Below are 26,390 nucleotides of genomic sequence, written 5' to 3' on the forward strand. Positions count from 1 at the left end.
ATCGCAATATCATTCTGTTTTTACTTTAGTTATGTTTCTCTTTAATATCGTATAACATCAAATAAGATATTGGTCATCGATTATTCGATGATACAAGTCTTGTCTACATTTTGTGTTCTTTAGGAACGGCGATAATTTTATTTCATTTATAGCTCTTAACAGATATATACAATATATATAAACGACATTTTACAGGATGCACCATAAGCTCATAGACAAATAATCTTTCTATTAAAAAATTTTTGTTGAATAATTTCTTTGATATTTTTATGCCACATTTCTTTTGAGCAACATCTATCGATCTTATGTATAGAAAAACAATAGACGCAGTTTTGAAATAATTATAATTGATTTTATTATATTGTTCGAATTTTATTATCTTATTTGTTGCAATCCATCTCGAATTTATTTAATTGATTGATTGTTAATTCGTTGATTTAACATTTGAAATGACGGAAAAATTCTTAAAAAACTTTAAATATATATATAATTTATTAATTTAACAAAAAATTTATTACATCTGTCTTATGTTTTTTCGGAAAATTTTTAAAGAGCTCCAGAAAAAAAGACATTAATTCTTCATTCACAATATCTTAATTTTGTTCATTCTATTTTTGTCTTTTCAATACTATCTTTTCTTAAAATATGTATTTTAAAAAACTTTTTTTTTTTACTTTAGAGATAATACTGCATTTTAAATTATTTTACATTAAATATATTTTTGTTTGTATAAAAAAAATATTTATTATGGAGAAAATTTCTGTCATGATGATGAGATAATGAATATGTCGAGATGTTTTTTGATTAATCTTTAACTCAATTATTTTAGTTTTTTTTCGTTGAATGTATATGCTATAAACAGTTAGACTTTTTGCATATACATATCTATCTGTTACAGTAATTAAACATTGACAAAAGAATATATTCGGTATTATTAATTGCATTTTTTAAATGTTAGATATATAAATGAATAATAAATATATTCTGTATAGGAAAATATTTGTTTTATATACTTATGTATGTGTATGTATACATATATGTATATACAACAAAAAATTAAAAAAAATTAATTCTATATATCAAAAAATATAATTTTTATAAAAACAAATATTTTTTGATTTATATAGGATAAATATATATATTTGTATAAGCATATATTATTTCTATGAAAAATATATATCATACATAATTTAAAATATAAAACAAATAATGTGTTTTATAGGTAAATATTATAATATAGAATTTCAATTTTTTAAATCACGTAATGATGTATAATATTTTTGTATTCACACGATACATTTATAATAATCTTATAAAGATTTGTTGAATTCTATACAAGTATATTGGCGTTATAAAAAAACACGCACTATTGTTTAAGCATCAATATATAATATATTACATTGACATTTTTTTAAATATAAATCAAAAAATCGAAAAAATAATATTGCGAATTAAGAGTTAATATCTTTAATGTAATCTTTACCTTTAGAAAATTTGATAGGGAAAAGAAATATATATTAGTATTTTATATAAAAAAGCTTAATAATTTTAACGTTAATAATTTTAATAAATTTAAATTTTTGTGAGAATATAAATAATTTGTAGAACATTATTATTTATATTTTTATTACATATTATTTAAATAATTTGAAAATAAAAATAATCTCACTGAAAACTAGAAGTTGTCTATTACCAATGTAAAATGACTTACTATTTAAGCAATCTTTTCATTATTAATCAAAATATTACAATAAAATTTATCGTTCCACTTAAAAGGATAAATATTAATTAACTAAATTCTGAAAATTTTATTTATAATTTCTTTTAATTGAAGATTATTTTGGATTATTGAATTTTTCACACACTTAAATCATTGTATTCTCATATCTCCAATTATTCAACAGTTGTACATATAAATTTTTATTTTATTTACACAAATTGTAAGATCAACCTAACATTGAGCTTAAAAGTCTATTTCATCAAATGTTGCACCTTTTTCTTGAAACATCGCGTATTATATTCAACGTTAAATAACTAATAAACATTCCCGGTAATCATCATTAACATGCAAACACTTTTCGATGCTTATATAAATAAAGAATTATCTTTCGTTCGAATCGGCATATAATATCTCATCATTCCATATAATTCTTAACACAGTTTAATATACTTATGGTCCATCCTGTATATAGAATCTACATACATATTAACAGATTCACTAATGTGTGTGTATGTGTGTGTTTTGTAATTTTATGAACAAAATCTGGACTCTTCCACTTCCAACAACTTCGTTAAAGCTACGTATAACAACAGTAAAAGATAAATAATATAATTATTACAATAGGGACGTGCATGTACACGAACATTAATCGATGAAATTAACAATAAAACGCAGCGAAATAACCTGCGAGACAATACACACATGCATATATGTATTATTTATATACTTATTATATATATACGTATATATACACAGGGCAATTATACATAACAGTATATATATAACAACAGATATTGTTATATGTATACATATATAACAATAATTCCTGGTCCAGTGAATATTAAGTATTTGTGTAAACGGATCAATGTGTTCCTTACATATGTACAACACTAATAAAGTCGCGAAATTCGCATCGAGACTCTATGGCCTTCAACGTAGTTTATTGTCGAAGCTCGATTCGCAGCTAAAATATCAGCAACTAACATGTATATTTCGTTTTGTTACGAGACAGAGAGACCGATATTTCGACGACGGGCAAACTCTCTAAAATTGATATCGTAGATTTGTAGATAAAATTTTCGACTACTTATGATGTGCGATACATCGAGATTAATTATAAATGAATTATGTTCACACGTTTGATATCACAAATTAGAAATACATATATATATACATATATAGATATTCTTATTTAATAAAGCTACAAAACTATGCGAACTACTTTCAGGATATATTATTGACGAAATAGTGTTGAAAAATGATTATAAATGAAATTCATATATCTATATTTATATTAAATTGATGCCGTCGATATATCGATGCTGAAAACTTCAATTGCGTGAGATATGTGTCGTAGGATTTCTGACATAAAAATTGTATGTAATAACATAAAATTAATTTACATTACAAAAAAAATAAATTTACATAGATTATTAAATATATTACAGAGAGTATTAGTCATTACGTTATAAATTTATTTAAAAAAACATGCAAAACATTAAAAATGTTTAAAGTTTAGTTTTATGAATTTAATCGTTTCCTATTTAAAAATTATAGCCTCTATATTCTCATATGAGGATATTCGTCTTAAAATGTTTCAAAGAATCCGTCATTACAAGAACACCTGATGGTTTGTCATACTTTATGTTTATATAACAGATAAAAAATATTTCTCTGTTTCCTCTCTATTTTTTAGACAATTTTTTATATTAAAAATACGTTGTAAAATATTCCAATACATCACACATTATTTTTCTTTATAGCATATTAGATGAAGTACATATATTATTCTTCTTTGTATAATATTATTCAAAAACTAATGAACTATTTGAAAATCTACATTTTCATATATGTATGACTTTTATATATAATTACATGAAATTATTGTCTTTGCTTCTTTTCTTTGACTGGTATTAATTACTACAATTTTAAGATAATTAAAACTCTACAAACATTGGAGAAAATTTAAACTATTTTTTTTTGCATAAAATTATCCCAAAAATATTTCTTTTGTTCATCATTGCATGTTCTTCGTTCAAACATGTAACGTCATTTCTATCATTTCAAACAACGGAATAGTATTTAAGATATCCATATGATTAAAAAAGTGGATCATAAGATAGGACGAATATTCCCATATCACATAATCCAAATTTACATACAAAAATGTATAAGTCACCCGCCGCCGAGGCGTGTAAATGTGCATGCAAAATTAAACGAATGATCATTAATTTTATTTGAAAAATGAAGATGACAAAAAAAATAATCTCAAGAGAGGCAGAGGAAACGCCAAAATCTAGACTTACTTTTCTCGTCTCGATATTCATAAGCTATACTACTTTTTTATATAAGCAATATCGTAGGTACGTCTCTCTCGATATGCCAAAGTATGTTTAGAAAAAAGAAATACAATACTTTATTCATATAAACATACCTTTTTATTTATCGTATGTATATGGAGATTAACCCATATACAAAATTATTGCCTGCAACACTTTGCAACTACATTGCCGACAATAATTGGCATAATAAGCTCTACCCGCGTTCGAAATATAGTTCTAATTATCTTATAACCATAAGTACTTATAAACCCATAAAATATACTTGTTTTATGAATCTATAAGTGATAATATTTATCAATTGATTACTATCGACAATACTCTTGATAATTATATCGTTGACGAATAATTGCTCTGAAAATTCTTCGTTATCTGTATATTATTAAAGATTATATATGGGTCTCAATAATTACTCGATGTTAATCAATTATTGCCACCAATAATAGTCGGAAGATGTATAGTTGACAATAATTGTCGCAAGGAGTTGTCACTTGGCAGAACGTTATCTCTCGATGTACACTGTGAAATTTATCCATTCCAGAAGGACAAAGATATCTGCTTTGATCGCATATAAAAAACATGATATTTGTTTTATATATCATTTCAATATTATTATGTATTCTTAATTAGAACTTCAAGCATACATTTCTACATTATCTACATATAACTTATATTGCTTTATTTAATTATTAATTGCTTTGTCAGCTTCATTATATTAGAATTAACAAAAAATGTGAATAAATGTACACCTATTACATTTATATGTGGTATTTAAACAAATATTATATCCAGTTCATATTTTAGTAAATTATAATTATTATAATTTTTGTATTTTATCATTTCAGTTTTAATAAATTATACAATAATTTTAAATTAACAATTTATAGGTATAGATGTCACTTTATGCTTAATAAAATGGAGAAATTATAATAAAAGTTTGGTAATACAATAACAACACTACAAAGGTCCGATATTTTTCGTCAAAATTCTGTGAGAGAGACAGAGAGAAAGAGAAATATGTGTTATCTCATTCTGCAGTAATACTATTTAACTTTAAAATCTTATTTATCTTATTTATACTGTGTACAAATAACAATAATTGGATGTGCGGTAGTTTTATATTATGAAAATATTTCTAAGAGATTTAAAAGATATTTTTTGAAATACTAATTTATTATATTTGATAATAGATATTGCAGAAACTGACGCGAATTGACGAAAAATGCGGATCAATCAGGTTGCTATTTTACATTCAGACTCTTATTATAAGATCTCTAAATAAGATTAAGATTTAATCAGTTTTCACTTTCATACTTTTCTCTATCATATATGCGAAAAATTGTAATATTTTTGTTTTCTATAAATAGGACCATTTTTTTTAATTGTTCGATTAAATATATATATATATATATATATATATATACAGAAGCTAAATCTAGTAAAATTTAATTTGATAAGGATATCAGGTGATCATTTCAGAAATCATATTTGACGGAAATTATTTTTAAGATTAAATAGTTTTGTTTAGAAAAAAAAACCGTAAAAATTTTTTTGAAACATTTCTACATTTAATACATAAGAATATACTATAGATCAGATGTATACAAAAAATCTGGATGGTTGTAGATACACATGAATATGATACATTTGATATTACATTATTAATGTAGAACAATCAAATTTTTTTCTTCCATAACATATATATATATATATATTATATATATATATAAAATTGTTTATACTTTCATCTTTCTTTCTGTACTTAAATTTTCTGTATAAATATATACACATGTACTAATATTCTTTTCAAATTTTAATATCAAATTAATGTACTTGTACTATCTAATAATCTGAAAATGAAAATGAAAAAAAAAAGAAAGAAAATGCAGATTGTGTGTATATGTCTATATACAACCAAATATATACTTTTGTCCTTCTGCATTGGAATAAATTCTACATTGTGCGTAGTTTGCATGCTGGTTTCCTAGAGAGGGCGATACGCAGAGACACATTTATGACACATAACACAGTACGTTTAGTATGCATATGTAGAAAGAGAGTCGTTAAATGGCAGTAGGGAATAAACAAACTAATACACCGCTGTTTGTTCCCCCTCTTTAGGCACCCGCAAAACCATACACTTCCAACACTCTGATCTCGAAGTCACCACTGGCACAGAGAGGTGGATTGTTGAAGGTTGAACATCGATCTGTCTTGCCGAATCTTATGTTTTCATCCATCCAGATCGCCTGACCATCTCTGAGGATCAGAAACAAAATGATTATACTGAAATAGTATGTTATAATAATTTACTCTAAATCAATAATTTTAATTAATGAGACAGGAATATAATATTTTATAAATAGAATTTTTTTAAATATTTTTTTCTCTATAAATTAGTTTTAAATCTATTAGTTACAAAACAATTTTAATTCCTAAATAATTTATACGTTCATCGCAATTTATTTTATTTTATTTAAATATATATTTACGTATTGAATATTACGACAGTCTTATCAATGATTTTATTATCGTGCAGTAAATTATTTTATATTATAGCTCACCCGCCACCGATAGTTATCATTTTCGAATCTGCGGCCATAAATAGTTCGGCCGAGTGATGTACTCTGGAGTCGTTGTGTGATGAATCCATGCCTACCCAAGGATACTTGGCTCGCTCAGGATACAAACTGAACAGGAATGTTTCGCCAGTACCAAAGTACGCTTGTCTTTGTCCTTTATCATCCTTCAAATTACGCTCGCACCATCTTGTGGAACAGTAAGCTCCAAATACCTAAAAAGCATTATTTAAAAATTAATAAAATAAAATGTTAATTTTTAAGATCTCTATATATAATAAAATATCTAATTAAATTATTATTATTAATTTAATTATCAAAATATGTTTTATATATAATTCAATTTATTTATTTATACAAGTAAAAATCAAAATATTATTACAATAAGTGTACATAACAAACATATACATTCATCTATCTTAGAATATACAGTAAAAATTATTTTATAAACTATATAAAATAAGAAAAAGTTTATACACAATTTGGTTTAGGAGAGAAAATATAATAGTGCAATTAAATTTTCTTTCGAAGGAGAATTATTATCTATATATTTTGGGATATAAGTGAGAGAAATATAATGAGAGAAAAAGTAAATAAATACTCATTGAGCAGTAAAAATATTCTTTTACCTCGTTGTTACAGGTTTTTATCATAAGGAGGGTGGGCTCGTGTTGCTCAACTCGCACATAGAACGTCGTTAAGGAGCATCCATGTTCCTCGGTCGTGTACAACAAAATAGGCTGGTACATCGTGATTCTCAGCGGTAGCCACGACCATAAGGTAAATAACTGGTAAATAAACAAATTCAAATAATTAATCGGACATAGAAAGTAAAAGATCAATTTTTATAATTGTGCAAACATTAGTTTTTAACGGCTAATAAGAAGAGCAAACTAAATCACGGTAAAACATGCGCTCGATTGTGACATTAAAATAAAATGATTATTGTTTTACGGAAAAATACAGTAACTGATATGTTAATAAAGATATTGATTTATTTGTTTTCAATGATAATAAAATTCATTGTTTGTTGAACGTAGTCGTATAAGATATAATATAAATATATAAGAATCAGTGAAAGATACAAAAATACAATATATATGATTGAGTTAAAGATATTTTTTGAGAAAATCTCTATCATTTTTTTTTGCTTTTTAGCACTTATCCCTTTACTGTATTTTTCCATAATAAAATGATAAAAAAGCAAAAAAATATCAAAATTTATTTGTTGGCAATTATCCATTTTATAGATGGTATAATCATGAAAGATTTGACTGTGAGATGTAAACATACTTATAACACGTGTAATCTAATTGAGAAATATAGATATTTTCAAAAAATATCTTAATTCTTCTTACGCATACATGTCGCGAAAAAGAACTCGACTATATATATATACACTATATATATATATAATTTTTTTTATAAAAATAATATAACATTTGCTATCTTATTTTTTACATGTCAATTGCTTACAATTGACATAGTAGCAGTTTTGTGTATCAATTCGTAATTTATTATGCATATCAGCGCTTAAACTTCGTAATGAATTAATTTATGCTAAATTATTCTGATATCAATACTTTGATTAAATTGTTTTTGTATAATGCCCTACACATATGCATACATATCTCTATATATTTACACATACGCACACATATTCTCTATAAAAAGTATATATACAAAATAAGAAAATAATTAGTACGTTTCCTATTTATATGTATATATTATTCGCAAATATTTTTCTTATAAATACTAATTCTAATAATAAAATGTCTTTATAGTTCGCATGTAGGATGTTATCAAAACATGTAATGATACAACAGATATGATATGCTGGCGAAAATAAACATCTGTATCCTTTTGCAAAATCAGTGCATAATGTCATTCGTCATGCAACACAGTCAGGGCACAGCATCACTCGGTTAGAGATAAAAATATAGATGGATGTTAACGAGACGTCAACATGGATTTTTGCGCTAGCGATGATAAATGCATTCTTTTTAGCTGCCATTCTGTTTCTTTTTTTATTCAATTTTCCTCTTTAAAAACTCTCTTTTTTTCTCCAATACAGGGAAATATTTAATTTTAAAAATTATTTATCTATTATTATCAATCACATTTTTATTTCAAATGATATGCCTCTGTTTATATCTTTCAAGACTTTTTAACGCGTAAAATAAATCTTCTGATTACATTCTCTATCTCAAAAAAATGATGTCGCAAAGATTATTGTACAAAGTATTTCAATGACGTTCTGAAAAACGCACTGCATATGTACAATATACATTTCTTGACAATTGCATGTATAATAACGACAATACAAGCCCAAAGATCTAAAGACCTATGCTACTCGACGGAGCTTTCGAATTTCAATTCGATCAATGAAAGGACGGCCGAGTATGAGAATACTTACATCAGGCAAATCTAGGATCTGGGAGCATATACTTTGTATGGGGTAAACACCCATTGACAGGGCGCGTGGTCCAGGACTGTGCGCACCCTATATACCCGGTATCATTTAATCCATCATTCCAGTGAAGGCAGCACAACACAAGACAGCACAAACACATCAGTTACATCGATGTACAGTGCTCAGCGCGTTAATGGTACCGGTGCAAACGGTAATTTGCATGTACCTACCGCACGAATATTCCGTGGGGAATGGATATTTTTTTCATCGTGTAAATTAAAACAAAGAAGGCAAGGTGTGCAAATTTCCTTCTTTCACTCATTACGAATAATACATTTTCGTGAATTTAATATTAACAATCCTGTTGTCTTTAGATAGATAAGATGATAGTATAGGGCTCCTAATTTTGCTACATTACTGTTAGATTCATATAAAAATTATATTAGCGAAAAATTATATAAATTCTTTTTTCTTGCTACTATACACTATACATCAAAATAGAATCATTTGGCATGCTCTAATTTGTTTTTGGTAGAATACATTTTTATGAAATGTATTAAAAAGGCTATTTCGATGAATAGAGATTGGATTAATAGATAACTTGTGTGTGTGTGTGTGTGTGAGTGAGTGGGTGTGTGTGTGTGTTGTGTGTGTGCATAAACCTTGATCAATTGTTATATGTATAAAAATCATTCCCTCTAGTTTCAACATAGTTTTAGAACATAAAAAATTTGAGGTCAGTGCAAAATCTTTTGAAATACCAGAAGAAACTCATAATCTCCTAACAGAGTAAAAAATAACATTTCAGTATCTACAATGAAGACGTATCTATCATTATCACCAGTTCTAAATTCCTTTTCTACACAAAAAATATTGTTAACTATATAAGAGAGAATATGGAGGTAAAACCAACATTTTTAATCACATTGGCTTCTATGATAAATTTTGGGGATCCTTTCCTCAACGAAACTATCAAAAAAATTGTAATTTTTGTTATACAATTTATGTGTACCTAAAAATTAGAAATATGATATTTTCTCATCTATGTGTTCCGCTTTTAATTCTATTAATAGAATTGTGAATTCATGGGCTACAATATACAAAGAAATGTGTAATAAAATACAAAGAATATGATTTAGATGTTTGTCGAATGACAAATACGATGTATGTGAATAGAGTTATATCTACGAAAAGCATCCTCTATAAAGCTAATAAAATACCTGCATTGATACAATAGAGTTACATTTAAAAAATAGAATTGTGAATTTGTAATAGGTCACACAGAGAGGGAAATGAAATTGATATTAAACGCTCGCTAAGCAAGGCTCGATTAAAAAATCATTTAAGATCCTGATTTTTTTATATTCATATTATACTTTCAACTCGCAACTCTCATCGATACACGTGGAGCCACATCGAAAAGCCAGCGAGAGTTTCACATTATGCGTTGCAGTAGACATTGCGAGATTATGTTGGTTACTGTTGAATCGCGATAAGGAGACGTATTAGAGGAATCATTGCGAATAAATAAGTAATAACAGCGACAAAGCTGGCACGACAAATGTATGGCAATGAGTGAATAGACAATATGAGTGTAATATAAATAATATCTCAGAGTATAATAGAGGAAAGGATAAGGGCAGAGCACAATGAAATTGACAACACATTTCCCAAAAAGATAATTATACAATACCCTGTCTTTGTACGTGTCTTCACATTCTTTCTGAAAACAAATGGAATCATTGAGAGATTCAGAGGTTCAACAAACCCTACAAGAGTCTACTTTAACACGCTGGACTGTACAAAGCGGAGATTGAAACCAGTATACAGGATGATCTAATAAATTATGATACAATCGAGTTAAACAAACAATTTTTCTCATGTAAAAAAAATTCAAAATCAGGAAAAATCAATATCTTGTACTTGTTTTTTTTTTCATGAGAAATTATCTGCTTTTTGGTGGTATCATGATTTATTGTAGCATTCTGAAATTTCGTCGAGTTGAGATTTGGACATCATAGGCATGCACATGATAATGATTCTTACGTTTATGCGTGAGCAAATGAAACGCGATAATCGCCATAAAGTCTTTTCTCGCATACCTGTAACATCGAAATTCGAACTCAACGAATTATAGCTGTTTCAATCATTGTTACAAAGTAAGAGGAATTATATAGAGCAACCAAGCATAAAAGACTTTTTATCATTTCTTAAATTGAAGGAGATAGATTATAAAAAATAAAATTTATATTTAATCGTTTAAACTGAGCTCTATTATAAAAATGTAACACCGATTTATAAATCTATATTGAGTATCTTTATTTTTCTCTTTCATTATTAAAAATATTCATATTAATTTTTGGAATATCAAATATTTTGATTAGATAATAGCGTTTTATAACAATTAATTACTGATAGCATTTAAACTTGATCGTGAATTATAAAAAAATCATTTGCGCAAAAAATAATCTGTCATTAATTATCTGAAATCATAAAAAACATTTAAAAACCCGGATAAAAATATGATTCTTAAATAAATTCTGTTAGATCAAATTTGTACCGATACTTGAAATACATAACTATATTTTTTATTAAACAGCAATATACTATAATTTTTTGAATAAAGTTGCCTTTTTCTTTCACAGTATGAGCAATTTTTATAGATTATTATTATACTTACAATAGATCAATTCACACAAACTATTAAATATAAGTTTTATTTGTTATATATCTCCATTTCTTTTTAAGAAATAAAATGGGTTGGTTAATTAATACCGGGATAATAAAACATTGCATACCATATAAAATTATAAAAACTTCATATTTGCTATCTGTAAAAGTTTCGTCAATTAAAATTACACTCGTGCATACAAATTATAGGTTTCAGATGCTTACAATAAAGTTCTGTTTTTGTGGAATTAATATTTTTATAGGAAATATTGCAGTTTAATTTTAAGTTATTATTTAAATTTTAATATTAATTTGTTAAAAAATGAGATAATTGCTTGTTTTATATTGAATTTATATTAAATCTTTTATAATATATATCATATTGTAAATACATTAACACTGATTTAAACACGCAATTTAGAACTTAGACTTGTTCAAGTCATTCTTTTAAATAAAAGGAATTAAATAAAAGAATAAATAAAAAAGTCTAAATAAGATAAAAAGATAAAATAAAATTGTATCTATCAATTAATTTTTAGTAGTTGTTTTCTGTAAAGTTTTGATTTAAATGTTAACTATTAAATAAATGCATAATCAATTTAATATCTAACAATTATAAAAAGATATATTAAAAATTCCACTAACAGAATTCTATACACATCTCTTCAGAATATCCAATATAATAAAAATTAAATACAAAAATTTTGTGCACGATGTGTGTGTATTACATCCACAAAAACATGCTGAAAATTATTATTTGTAAAAATTATTTTTTATTAATACCATTTTCCTATGTTAGCGATTAATCGCATTTATATCAAAGTAATAATACTACCTATCAAAGTAAAAAAACCTATTCTTTTATTAGTATATAATTAATAAATATTTGCAAAAACATTTTTCTAAGTATCTTAATGATCACGTTTATATCACTATCCTGCCTATCAAATCATTTTTCTCGTTCTTTAGTTAATAAATATTTGCAAATTATAAGTGTTCTGGGGGTTAATTTTTCTTGGAAAAAATATTCTGGGAAAAGTCGGCCAAAGAATTCACAAAAAAGATATTTGGTCATTTTGGGACAATCTAAATATATGATATTAAAATTCCAAGTATTCTAATCAATGAAAATGCTAATATATATATAAGCAAAATGTCATTAATAAATTCAGCTAAATACAAAAAGTTAGTAAAACGGGATAGATAGATGAACAACATACTTCTCGTATTGTGAGTGTGTGTGACATCATCTGAATGTTGACTTGGGATTGACTGGTAGGCAGATTGTCTGTCGAGCGCGATCTGGCCAAAGATCGGGATCCCGTCAGGACACTCTTACTTTTGAGAGCCATTTCCGTGCGTAGAAAGACCCGTGATATGTATGCTGAGCTGAGTCCGCGAATCCCAAAGGCGGTGCGCAAAAACTTGGCAGGCGTCACCTGAAAATTGATAATACAATTGTTAGCATTCTTGAAAATTAAGATTTTGCAACATTATAAAGTGTAACAGAAAATAAATATTTCTTTATAAAAAAATAATGCAACAAATATTATGCAGTAAGTAAATTTGTACCTAATATAAAAGGACAAAAATATGGTTTATATTTTCCTATTTGTATATTTAAATAAAATATTTTTTAAAAGATAAGAAGAAATCTATTGTTTCGAACTAAATATCTATTAAAATATAAAGAGGCTAATATCCAGAAAAAGATTCTTTTATCAAGGTGGTTTTATAGACTGTGATCCATGTGTAAAAACAGGAAAAAATATTAAAAGAAATTGAAATGTTGAAAATACAAGTATGTCAAATTAGATGATAGATGAAACTATTGACAAACACAATACATATTTTATTACTTACTGGTATTTGTCTACAAAACTTAGATAGAGCAGCGTCTATACCATTCCTCGAAATCTCATTCATCCATTCTGAACTCTGCGGTGAAGAGTGCTTATAGAATAATAAAACTATAGCCATAGCAACCCGATAGAAGACCTGAAAATAAAAATTTAATTACGATTATTTTTATGATAATTATATACTACGGCAATTACATTCTTTATAATAATTTAATGCTCGTATTTAAAAAGTATATTTCTGTACATAAAAAAATAATTTTTGCTTATGATTATTACTGAAATGATACCTACAATTAATAATAATAAGCATATAAAAAATGAGATAAATATTGCAGCTATCGCACAAATTATTCATTATGTGTGCTATAGTATCATAGAACTACTAATATCCACATTCTGTGCATTTCAAATCTTGTAAAACAAAATGTCGCAATTTTTTAATGTACTATACAATGATCGGATATCTATCCGAAAAGAACAATTTTATGCACAATCTGATATACAGAGCACAAAAATGTCCGCAAACAACTTTCAGCTGGCATCAAATCAATCATCACGCGCGAATTTAACATTTGTACTATTCCTAGAATATAAGTGCATTGCACAGAATACATATAACATGCGGTTCATCTTTATCTATCAGTTGGAGGAACGCCAATTTTTCTCATACTTCATACGTATGTTAGATGAACGGTCTCACGTCAAGCAGTTCTTTGACTAGTTTTGACTTGAATACAGTCAGAATTAATGTTAACGGAATTTTCCGTTGATTCGAATAGTTCAAATTAGTTCTCGGAATTCTTTGAATATGACAAATTATTATATAAGTAGATCTTTGATATATATATATCAAAAACTTTAGTGCCTGTTAATACAGAGGGAAAAAGAGAGAGTGAGAATAAAAAATTAAAGATGAAAAATATATAAACCTTAATGCCTTCATGAAGAAAACAGTCCATAACCCTGACTAGATGTTGAAATGGAAGAAGTTGAAGAATCCACCAGATCCAATCCATGTAGATTCTTTCCGCTCTTGAGCCGGAACAATGCCTCGTTAAATGTACAGCAGCTGATTTCTTAAAATGATGAATTATCATTATATGTATATTATATTTATTAATAACTATAATTTATATAATCAATAATCAATGTAATATTTATATAATAATATAATTTTATATAATAATTTATTATATAAAGAAAATATATATAAGAAAGAAGAAAGAGATAGAAATAAACTAATTAGGAATAAGTATTACTATTTGTAACTTTAACTTGAAGAATTGATTTTTACTTACAACGTGTTTTTTAGTAATCTGTTCTACCGTTTTCCACGTGACTTCGTAAAGGAGTTTAGTTTGCGTGATGAACATTTTCTCTTTGGCTGCTACCAAAGTGGCCATACAGTGATAACATTCCTCCTCTAAAAATAATATGCCAAAAATAATATAAATAGCAGTTTATTAGTAATAATCTTTTATTATCATTTAAATAAATGATTAATTTACTACTTATATTTTCAGTCTCAATACATTGCATTATAAGATGCGTAAAATCGCAATTAATCTATTAATGATTTTCAATTAAAAGTTAATATTGTAAATTACATATGCAACTGACAAAAGTTCTTATAAGTAATTGCAATTAGTAACTAATAGTATCGATTCATGAGTACATTGCATATCTTTCTGTGTACAAATGTATACAAATGTATCGCAATATACATACTATATGTATGTTCATACGTGTTTTGTGTATGTGTATGCGCAAGAAAAACGAATCTTCGCATAAATATAAATCAAAAATATAGAATACAAATTTTTCGCGACTCTTATATTTTCTCGGGAAAAACTTTCAAGATTGAAAAAATTAAGTCGAAGTTAAACATTATTAAATCTTTACTGTATTTTTTATCGTCAATTATAAAAAAATATGACCTGTTCAAACTGCATGACTCACTTTGTATATACAGATTGCCCTCACTAAGCATTTTCTTTCAACTGCGACTTCATTGGCCAATTTTGAGTCGATTTTCCCTTACCGAAAAAAAAGAAAATATATATTATTTCTCGCTTTTTACCGTAATTTCCTTTTGGCCACAAATTCGCGATATTTTGTTAGTAAAGCGAGAAATAATTACATTCTTATGTAACTGCTTTAATGTGTCAAGTTATTATTGACTTACAGCACAACTTACAATTAGTTTTAACTCACCTGGCACGAAATGCAAGAGAAGTGCAGTTAATGGATAAAGGGATGGGCTGTACGTGATGTCAGGACAAGCGTATCCTAAGACTGATACGATTCTGTCCGCAACGTTTCTGCCCTTTATCGTTAAATTGTAAGATAAACAATGTGTACTATCGACGAACGGTGGTAGCATGATTGACTTTTCTGGTAATTCTGCACAGACAAATTATTTTAAACGTTATATAAATGTCTAAGAACCTCTTACAGAGCAAGAAGGTACAGTTAAAAATTAAAAAAAAAAAAAAAAAAAAAAACAGAAAAATATTAAATACTATTCTGCTGAAAAATCTGGAATCTTTACTATTTGAAGCTTTCGTGTTTCAAATGTCAGTATGTCTATCAATAATTATGTTGTAGAAATTCAATAATATTTTTATAAATGTTTCTATGTATCAAAAATGTTATTATATGTATAATATAATATATAATATTCATTTGTTCCTTTACGATAGACAGTATAAACACGTCAATAAATGTGAAAAAAATATGAGTCGAAGGAAAAAAAAGCTTCTAGCGTATCTGCCAACCTGTTGTTCCAAAGACTTGATTCACCATGTCCCAGTAGAATCCGTCAAGCATGTTCTTGCCATGTGAATGTTGATTGCAGAGCGCCGGCCAGAGTTGCGCCCTGATACCGTTGTTGAGCGGCCAGCCGTTTTCCCGTATGATCAGCTTTGCTTCCCGCTTTCTGTTGGCTTGTAGCAGCGCGTTTACGTCGGCAAAGGTCTTCAAGACTTGCTTCTTGTTGGTAGGCGACTCCGGTTGTATGACAATGTTGCTGGTATCGACGTGTGGCGGGAACGCGTCGTCGATGTTCGCCGCCTCCTCCTCGAGCACCGACAATGTGTTCGAAGGATTGTCCATCGGGGAGGCAGTCACTAACATCGCTTAACTACGGCAGCGAATTTTCTCATGGCGGCCGCTCCGGCGATTTTCACGCACCCACCTGCTATCTACGTCAGGTCCTGGGACGTTTCAATTTTCATCTGGAAGAGAAAAATCCATATGAAGTATACAGGGCGTTTCTAAAATGATGTCAGAGATTTTAAGGGTGTATTCTAAGAGTCAAAATAGGAAAAAAAGTTCCTATATAAATATGGGTCTAAAAATGTTTTGCTTCCGAGTTATAGTCTCTTAAAGATGGGTGAAAAAATAAAAAAATAAATTATTGTAGCTCTCGGAGATTTTTTATACATATATCGAGAAAAAGATTTCAACGATTTGTGAAAGTCTCCAAGAGCTACAATACATTTACTACAATACTGGTCGCTATTTTCTAATAGAAGTATTTTATTTTCTAAAATTTTATTTTTCAGGAGCTGTTTAAAATCTTGCCAATAATTTGTCTAGGTAAAAATGAAATAAGATCGAGTGAGCGAAATAGAATGGCATTTTTATGAGATTGACTATTTTAACTTTTAGTAAATGAAATATTAAATAAAGCTTGAATTCGGTTATTACATTGAAGAGATAACTCGCTAACTTCTAATAAACGAAAAATTTGTCTTATGATGAAGTAAACATTTATTTCATCATAACTATAAGAGAATAAAATATTTCATTTGTGACATAAAATATACAGCCAAATTTCTGTATCTTTTATTCTATATTTTTATATTCTTCCTTTCTTTTTATTGTACTTCATATTTGTCACTTGACTATAAACATACGAGACAGGAGAAAAATATTATATGCATTCAAAACAGAGCTATCTGACAATGAGATAGAAAAAAATATTCACTTAATTAGCACAAGTCAGAGTAACATATTTTACTTTTTTACATTTGTAAAAGGAAATATTATCTATCTTAATTCGCGTTACAAATAAATAATCATTTCGTTTGTTGTCTTCTCATAATAGTTACCTAATTTTAGTTTGCTATTTTATCTAAAATTCAAGTTTGAACTGCTCAGAGAGATAATGTGTACATTTCCAGATATAATTACGGTGACTATATTTTCTAAGAGAAGATAAAGAACAAACCTGAAAATTTTAGGCCTTTGTTCCAATATGTTTCCACAAATCAATTTGCGACCAAAAGAAATCAACGAGCAAAAAAAAAAAAGAATTCTGTGACTATCAGAAATGTACATATTATTCTTTATATAGTTTGAAACTGATTCGACTATGTTCAAACAAATCCTTGATTTCTTAAATAAATTCCAGGTAAGAGATTCCGTTGTTTTCGTTTCTCAAATTCTCATGTTAATGTACATTGAAAAAATTGTTAAATTAATAAATATTTATTTCAATACTGCCTAATAAATTATTTATTCGAAACAAATATTTATTTATTTTGAAAAGGATTTTCTTATATCAAACAAATATTTTTCATATCAAATCAATATTAAGAGTTTCAAATAAATGACTTGTTAGGCAGTATTGAAATAAATATTTATTTGAATTCAATATTTTTTTCAGTGTACAACATTATTAAAACGCTAAATAAAAAATAAAGGACAAAATTGAGTTTTGGAAAAATGAATAAATTTATAAAGGACAGCCACGTGAAATAAAGGACTGTCTTTTAAAATAAAGGACGGATGCGGTGTCACCGTAGAATTCAAGAATGTGGTTTGAGAGAAATTGTTCGTTCAGATTGTAAATTCTTCCCTTCCGCGGCAATTACGCAATACAGCTAAATAGGACTGAATAATAATGCATCCGATTGCAACATCGCCTAAAGCTCGTAAATTTGCACGAGTTCCGAGATAACGCTTTAACCGCTTACTGTGCACATCTGTTGCTATCGCGTTGCAGCAACACCCTTCTTCTCCTGGCGTCGTGTTCGCACTCTCTCGCGCAACTCATTTTACGACCAAAATCAATTGTCTCGTTGTAAGGATGCCAGCGTAAACAAGTCCGACGAATATGTATACAGTAAGTAAGCCGCACCACGTGCTCGCTTTTTTTACCGCGTGAGTAATTTGCGCGAGTACACTGCTTGTCAAACGTATGACTTAACATTTTAACTAAATTCATATTCGCTTGACATTTCCATATGTTGTGTGAAACATATCATCGCAATTTAAATATTCATACATGTACAGCTCTGCGCATTTGTTAGACACATTTCAAACTTCTTTATGTTCCTAACAGTGTAAATATGTCATTTAAAGAGGGTAGAAATATCTATTTTTTCAATTTAAAAGTTTTTTTATATTGATTTAGTATATGTATAATATATAATTATTTAATTTTTAATATAAGTATAATTTAATGTATGTTATTTAATTGTTAGTCTCTTATGTTTAAGTTAGTTTTGTATATGTGCCATATGTATATATACATCTGTCAAAGTGTCAGATAAAACTCTGAGTCATGATGTAAGAATATTTATAGAGATATTTTAGATATCAAAATTACGTAATTATCTCATTATCGGTTATTAAAGAATTAGTGCTACAAAAATAAACTGCATTCGTAAAATTTATTGCAATTCTTTCAGGAACAACGCGATGAGATACTTGGAATTATTTTCTCAGTAGGGTAAATATAAGCCATTTAAATTTAAAGAGAGTCGAGAGATATCTATTTTTTTAATTTGAAAGTTTTTTTTACCTTTAAACGTGATTTACTTAAAGAGTATACAAATTAAAATTTATAAACGTCGCAATGACTGTTGAAAATTAGTGATAACGTGAAAACTTTTAAATGTGCAAAAAAAAACTAAGACTTCAAGTATTAGAAATTTCGAATCGAAAAAATTTGTAACAAGCTTATAGAAATAAAAAAATCTTAATATTCTCTAGTTTAATATTCTCTAGTTTAATATTCTCTATTAAAAAATGGGTATATATATTCATATATATTTATTTTAAACTGTACTTTACATTATTTTAATCGTATTTTAGTAATTATGAAATAAAATAATAACATTAATGAGATTTGTAATCATTTCGTATTAGGAAATGTGACTGGATCATTATGTTTAAAAAAAAGCTTCCGTCAGACATTGACCTGTCATCAGACACGGCAAACGGAGACAATGAATATATAATATTGGCATATAATTAACGCGAGAAAGAGCTGTCGCTAATAATAAAACAGCCAGATGCAAAAGCACGAGTGGCTATAATCTTAGTGTACTTAACGGTTATTAATAAAAAGAGCGTGTTATCTCTGCCACGAACATGCATTCAGTGCTTATCAACACACCATGTGCTATTCATGAGATATACGATGATATTCACAAAGAAATTCTGCAGACAAAACTTTGTAATATTTTTAATTATCTCAGAACATTAATCGTATCTTTTATATATTATATAATATAAAATATTTAATTAATGTATTATGAAATGATATGTCAGATATATCAAAGCAGCTTATAATGCAACTATTCTGATTTTCTCTTTTCCTTTTCATTTCTTTCATTTAAATAGCCAAAGTACGGGGGATAAGATCGATTGAATTGCGAAGATTGCAAAGTAATTTCGCGTTGAATCCTCTTTAAGAAAAAAAATTAAGAAAGATAGTCTGTGCGGTTGAGAAAAAGTAAGAATTTTAGGACACCTTGTATATATAGAATATATGGAGACTTTTGCGAGCAGTTGCTCTGCCATAGATAAATATTATTGCAAGTTCAGAGCGCTCGAACCACTTGATAGTATAAATACATCGCATCAAAGGCGGAGGCAAAAGTAAACGCGCGCACGCATTGCATTGTTAAATACGCAAAGCAAAATGGTATGCATTAAGTTTGCGTTTCTTTCCACGGTGATTACATCGCCGTCTAAGCTTTGTGAAGAAAAAATACATGAAACTATAATGCGTACTTCTTGGAAAAAAAAACGATCAAAAATCAATGATTTGTATCTCAAAAAGTTTCGTAGACGAAGTCTCGCAATTTTTCTTACATTTTTCTTCAGTGCACGCCTGAGTTCTCGATTTTTTTTAATTTAAAATTTTAGAAAAATATGATTGAGGATATATGGAAAAAAAGCATTGACATAACGAGAATAAAATAGAACAGTGAGGACACACAAACAGGTACACGTGGTCCCCAACAAGAGATAGATAGTGCCAGAGTGTGTTTCAACTATGAAAAGAATGTGTGCCGAGAACTCACTAATGTCATCCACTTTACTCTTAACCACTTCCTCTTACGCTGCTCTCCGTTGTTCTCCCACTATTTCGCATTTCCCACGTGACCGCGATAGTAGAATGAAAATGTATAAAGTAGTGGGAGAGTATATAAAATAAAAGGGGAAGTGATTAAAAGTAAAGTGGACAATATCGGGAGGACATGGTTCTATGTACATTGCACTTATGTTAGGTAAAAATCAATGGATATAGATACTGGAAAATATATTCGAAAATTTACTTTTATCTCGTATATAATGTGCACATATAAATTCTGAGAATTATTAGAATATAAAAATTTGTAAAACAGCAGCTTAAAAAAATTATTTCGCAAAACTTTCCCGCGTCAGTCTTTTTTTAGACCCATCACATAAATATATAGAGAAAAGGAGTCATTTACATAAAATTAATGAGCAGTATTTGGAAAAAATATAAACAAGAAATATATGATAAAAAAGAGTTTTAAAAAGTATGAATAAAAAGAATGTTCTTGCACAAAAAAATGTATTTGAATTCTTATAAATATTTATATTCGATACTCCTTCATAAATCATTTATTTGAAACTAATAATATTTATTTGATGTAAGAAAATACTTCTCAAAATAAATAAATATTTGTTTCCAATAAAAATCATTTAAGCAGCATTGAAATAAATATTTATTAATTTAATAATTTTTGTTTCAGCGTGTATAGGAATATATCACGGTCTTCTCTGCCACTATACATCATGAAAGAGCATCGGGTGAACCAAACGATAAACAACGAGCGGTAACGTGCTACCGCGGACGATCCTCGCGCACGATTACGCAATGCCGCGTAATTTCAGCGTGCGAAATCCAAGCGGTCGGGGATTCGGTTTGGGCTGTCGAGAAATTTCACAAGTGCCAAATCGCGCGCGCTTCTCGACGTTTTTGACCTTGACTTCTGACAATTTCGCGAGAATTACTATTCTTCTCCGTGGATTTGTGCACGCTGAATAATTCATCGACGAGCGTTAACGTAACCGGAGCCTGGGCTCTGTTAACAATAAAGTGCCACACGCAATTCGCGCTTAATTCTTCAAGGGTCACATTGCGCGTGAACTCCACAAAATGTTATTAATCTTCTCGGGATTTTTGCAAAATTAAAGAGATGTTTAAAAATTGCGTTGAGTATAATAAAAATTGTTGGTGCTAAAGAATTCAGAAAATATGCAAAGAATTTTTAAATTAATCCCTCTTCCCCTCCTCTCTTTCTATCTTTTTTGTTTATTAGAAGAACTAAAGTTACATTCTCCAATATTTTTTCATGTAGAATCGAACTGTTTTAGCGATCGCATCGATATCATTAATTCTATAATAAATAATTAATATAATAATAAATTCTATAATTCACAATTGATGCAAATTAATGGTATAAAAACTTGGCATTCTCTGTAATACTTGAGTAATATTTCTTTTCGCTTACATATAATTAATTTGCATGGCTCAATTGCTTTATACGTGCAAAGAATGAAAAGAATCAAAGTGTCCTTGTGAATGCACCATTTTAATACACGTGGTTTTGTACATGAAATCGCTTACGAGATCGCACGAATTGATTAAATCCATTGCGAGTAATCAGACTTCAATCCGAGTATCAATAAAATTTACATTTCTTTATAAGATTATTAAAGAAACGGCGCGCAAAATGCTCAAGGTTATTTTTTATCTATAATAGAACAATAAAGTTGCTCGGGATATATTCGAAGTATATATCCAACAAATGCGAAACGAAATCCAACTCAAGCCAAAGATCCTCAGCTGGATTAATGTGTGGTGACTGTGTTGGTATATAATAAGCCTATTAACAATATTATATAACTACCATCTTCTTGTTTTTCTAGCGATGTATTTAAGATCGTTCGTCTTGTTGGAAGCAATAAAAGTATTCGTGCATTCAATTTTAACGTACCTGATAATAAATTACACTATGCAGCACATTGATATATTTATGCATTCACTAATAAAATCAAGATTTTCGCTTTAATTATATTCTAAAAATTACGATGTGTTAAAATTCTGCTAAACTTCAATATTTCATTTTCCTTTTACGCGAATATTTTCCTATCAAAAGGAACTTTAAATATATTTATATATTATATAAATAGATCACATGTGTGTCATTCATAACATGTGATATACATAGTGTGACTTTCCTTTATCCACAATAAATCTACTTAACGGATATAACACGCCAAACAAAATAAAATTAATTTTGAATTTCAAGATCGTGATGAATTTTTTGCCGCGTATTTTTTTTTAAATCTCTCCACCTCGAATGAGAAGGAATTTCGAGAGCATTCGAGAGGAATTCATCTGGGAAAATCGCGACGCGTAATTTCTCTCGCAACCTGCATCTGAAAGTGTTAAATGGCTATTACCAAACATCAAGAGCGTAAAACGACTCGTCAATGCTAAATCAGCAGCCCTAGTATCGTTCCTCTCTAGATCTCGTTGTACCTATATATATATAAACGAAAGTCCCTGAAATGAAAACTGCCTACTTCCGAGCAATAAAGACCAATGCCGTAATCATCGTGATTTAACGACACTGGCTCGACTATCGTTGAGCAGGGTGTTATCGTAATAAGTAAATGTTTTCGTAAAATAATATTTTCGTCTCGAAAATCTCCGATTTTAATTCCTCGAAAAAATATCGAAGAAAAATCTATACGCTACCGAATCAAGATAAATAAACGCAAGTCTCGCATCAAGATATTTTTTTCAGCGTCAAAATGAGACAGTCTTTACAAAACGAATAATTCTTTAGTTAAATATCGGGTGCGTTCCGAAAAATTCGTAGAAAAAAAAACTCAATTTTTCACGCGGATAGTACAATTTTCTGGATACGCGTGCGAAATTGCGCCGATGTTAATTGACAATCATCTCGGTGTGGATTCTGGGATTAAATGGAGAACGTTTCTCTCGCCTCCCCCGCGCCGAAACGCTTCTATATCAGAAAATCGCGCAGGGCGGAGCTGCGCAGATCATCTAAAAGGCACGATCGAAGTTCGCACAGGGTGCCTGAACATCCCTTTCCTCTCTTTTCCTCCTACGCTCTCTTTTTTATTACTCGAACGTCACTTCTACTTGCGAATAACTTGACCTAAAAGATCAATCGATCCGAAAGATGTGTATGTGTATGTGTGTGTCTGTAATTTTTTAATAATTAATCGATTAATTAAATTCTACAATCGTTATTAAGTTCTTTTTGTATTTTTTACAATATCTATGTTTCTTTCATTTCTTTTCTTTTTACTATAAAATACCCCGACAGAATTATACTTGTCTCCTATATAAAAACATGTAATAAATTATCCTATATAATTTGTTCTATAGTTTTTTTCTTCAAAGGAAAAAAATCTGAAGAAATAAAGGAAGAAAAAGTCATTGTAAGTTTAGAAAAGCCCTTTGTAAATATCGTACTTTAGGATACGCAGTCAAAATTTGATTCATCGCGTCCGAGAGATTCCATTCCATTGTTCGGCATTTTCTTTTCAACTCGGAATGAGAAACACGTGAAAAACGTCATAGCGTATCTAACTTTACGTGGTCATGTGGTATAAAGATATAGTGGGAGAGCACCGCAAAAGAAATCGTGTTTACAGAAAAACAGCTGTTCCCAACCACAGAAACAGCTGTTAGAGGTCATCTATCACTAATTGCATTCTGTATGCAAAAAGTGTAAAACGCATGTTTTCAAATAAACAACCACGAGGGAATATATCTTGATTTTATTTTGAATGCAAAAAATTCAGCACAGAGATTCGAAGAATTTATGATCCAGTTATTCGCCAAGAATTTTTTATATATGTTATAAAGGGAAAGAATTAAAATTATTATAATTTTCTGTTAATATTGAGTGTTCGATGCTTCGCAAATTTCTTTTCGACTCGTCGTTGCTTATAATTCAGTTTGAAAAGAAAGTTCTTTTATGGTCTATTTTCTTTCATAAAAAAAAAATCTCCCTTCACAGTGAGATGTCTCTTGCATAGTTGTTCAAATATAAAAACATAGGAACATGCAGAAAGATAAATGAATACCTAAAGCCTTAGATATATTAGGGTACTGCTATTTTGAAAGAAAAAAAACAAGAGTAGAAAGTGTGACTGAAAAGAATAGACAACACTTATTTCAAAGCAGGAAAGAAAATGCAATTCCATGCACAGTCTGAAAACTAGTATATAAAAATGCATGCCTTTTAAGCACAAAAGAAATCATAAATATAAAAATGTAGAAAAAAAAACCAATATATATCTCCTGTGACAATATAATAAAATGTCGACTAATCGTGAGTTAAAGAAAAATTATTACGTTCACGTCTGATAATGCATTTAGCAGAACTATTACGTCATTTTAATCGTTCTCGAAGCGATCCAAACTCGCATGAAAAATGCAGAGTACGAAAACTGCGAGTAAAAACAAACAGATCAATTAACTTCGGCAAATGTTTAACTGAGAGATCCTTCGTCTTTCTCTCTTGCTCTACATCTCTCTCTCCCTCTTATAGTACAGACTATAATGTGAAATCATTCGTGTTTCAGTCGCACTTTGCCCCCCTCGTCTTTCTTTCTTTTACCCCGAGATGCCTGTATATATACACACATTCACCGCGCTTCGAATCTGCAGAGAAATAAGTAGGTTAAAAGCAAAGTAAAGCGCGAAAGAGAGTATATTAATATTAAGATTAGCCAGATAATTCTGACAATTTGATTAATCGCGATAAGCGTTAAGCCCGCGATATATAATCGAAAAAGAAGGCGCTGAGGATAACTTACCGCCAATCTAGGAACGTGCACGGTATCGGCGAAGTGGCCTACCTCGACAAGCCCCGCGAAACGCCAGCAGGGAGCTCCAATTCTCGCGTCCGAGCGTGGCATGCAAGCACGATGGATACGGGACGAAACGACGGCTCGCCGGCAACGGGATGCGACCCAGGTGCGCCCGCCCGTGCCACGACAGACTGTCAAAACGACGACGTCGCCGCCACCGCCACCGTCGATGATCGTCGCCACACGTCCGCGGCTAACTTCACCACCTCTATATGTAACGCGCGACCGCACACTGATATCGCGATCCCTCCACGCACTTACACACTCCTCCCCCGATCGGGAGATAATATCCTGCACGCACACTCGCCTGCGAGACTCTGTCTCGCTCTCCGAGAATCTCTCGTCGGGTGTATCTCACGCACTGTAATATTTCGCTCTGCGAGAATCACGACGACCCGACGACGCAGCGAACACAGCTCGATCTCACGTACGATCGCGGTGAAGTACGTCCACAGGACTGCGCGCATACTAGAGTGACAGCTGACGGCGCTGCCACTGACAGCTGACAGCGCGGCAAGCGCCCTCGCGGCGCACGCTCGAACTAAGAAAGATGAATATATATAGATACTTAAGGCGGTATTCATAATCCGTTCTTATATTTAAGATCGTCTTAAAACC

The 26,390-nt window shown here is 29.4% G+C and overlaps 1 protein-coding gene and 1 long non-coding RNA gene across 6 annotated transcripts; one reads left to right on the forward strand and one right to left on the reverse strand.

The window, feature by feature from the left end:
• Positions 1 to 7: 7 nt before the first annotated feature.
• sky (GTPase-activating protein skywalker) lies at positions 8 to 26,243 on the reverse strand. 5 transcript variants are annotated; one of them, XM_029316408.2, is made up of 12 exons: positions 25,761 to 26,243; positions 16,361 to 16,819; positions 15,798 to 15,986; positions 14,882 to 15,006; positions 14,513 to 14,659; positions 13,585 to 13,719; positions 12,942 to 13,160; positions 10,745 to 10,774; positions 9,055 to 9,141; positions 7,268 to 7,426; positions 6,624 to 6,853; positions 8 to 6,318 (listed from the first exon to the last, which is right to left on the reverse strand). In XM_029316408.2, exons 2-12 carry the CDS (start codon positions 16,716 to 16,718, stop codon positions 6,177 to 6,179), a joined length of 1,821 nt encoding a protein of 606 aa, XP_029172241.1. In that variant the 5' UTR covers positions 16,719 to 16,819; positions 25,761 to 26,243; the 3' UTR covers positions 8 to 6,176. The 5 variants fall into 5 exon arrangements, with proteins under 5 accessions (XP_029172241.1, XP_029172240.1, XP_029172242.1 ...); XM_029316407.2 differs by having other exon boundaries at positions 25,719 to 26,243; XM_029316409.2 differs by lacking the exon at positions 10,745 to 10,774 and having other exon boundaries at positions 25,719 to 26,243.
• Positions 18,516 to 22,100, forward strand: LOC146720024 (uncharacterized). Its single transcript, XR_014926243.1, has 2 exons — positions 18,516 to 18,714; positions 21,605 to 22,100. It is a non-coding gene; the product is annotated as an uncharacterized LOC146720024 (long non-coding RNA).
• Positions 26,244 to 26,390: the final 147 nt, after the last annotated feature.

The sequence above is a fragment of the Nylanderia fulva genome, unplaced genomic scaffold (assembly GCF_048542155.1).
Source record: "Nylanderia fulva isolate GAGA-0341 unplaced genomic scaffold, ASM4854215v1 Scaffold8, whole genome shotgun sequence".
NCBI classification, from domain to species: domain Eukaryota; kingdom Metazoa; phylum Arthropoda; class Insecta; order Hymenoptera; family Formicidae; genus Nylanderia; species Nylanderia fulva.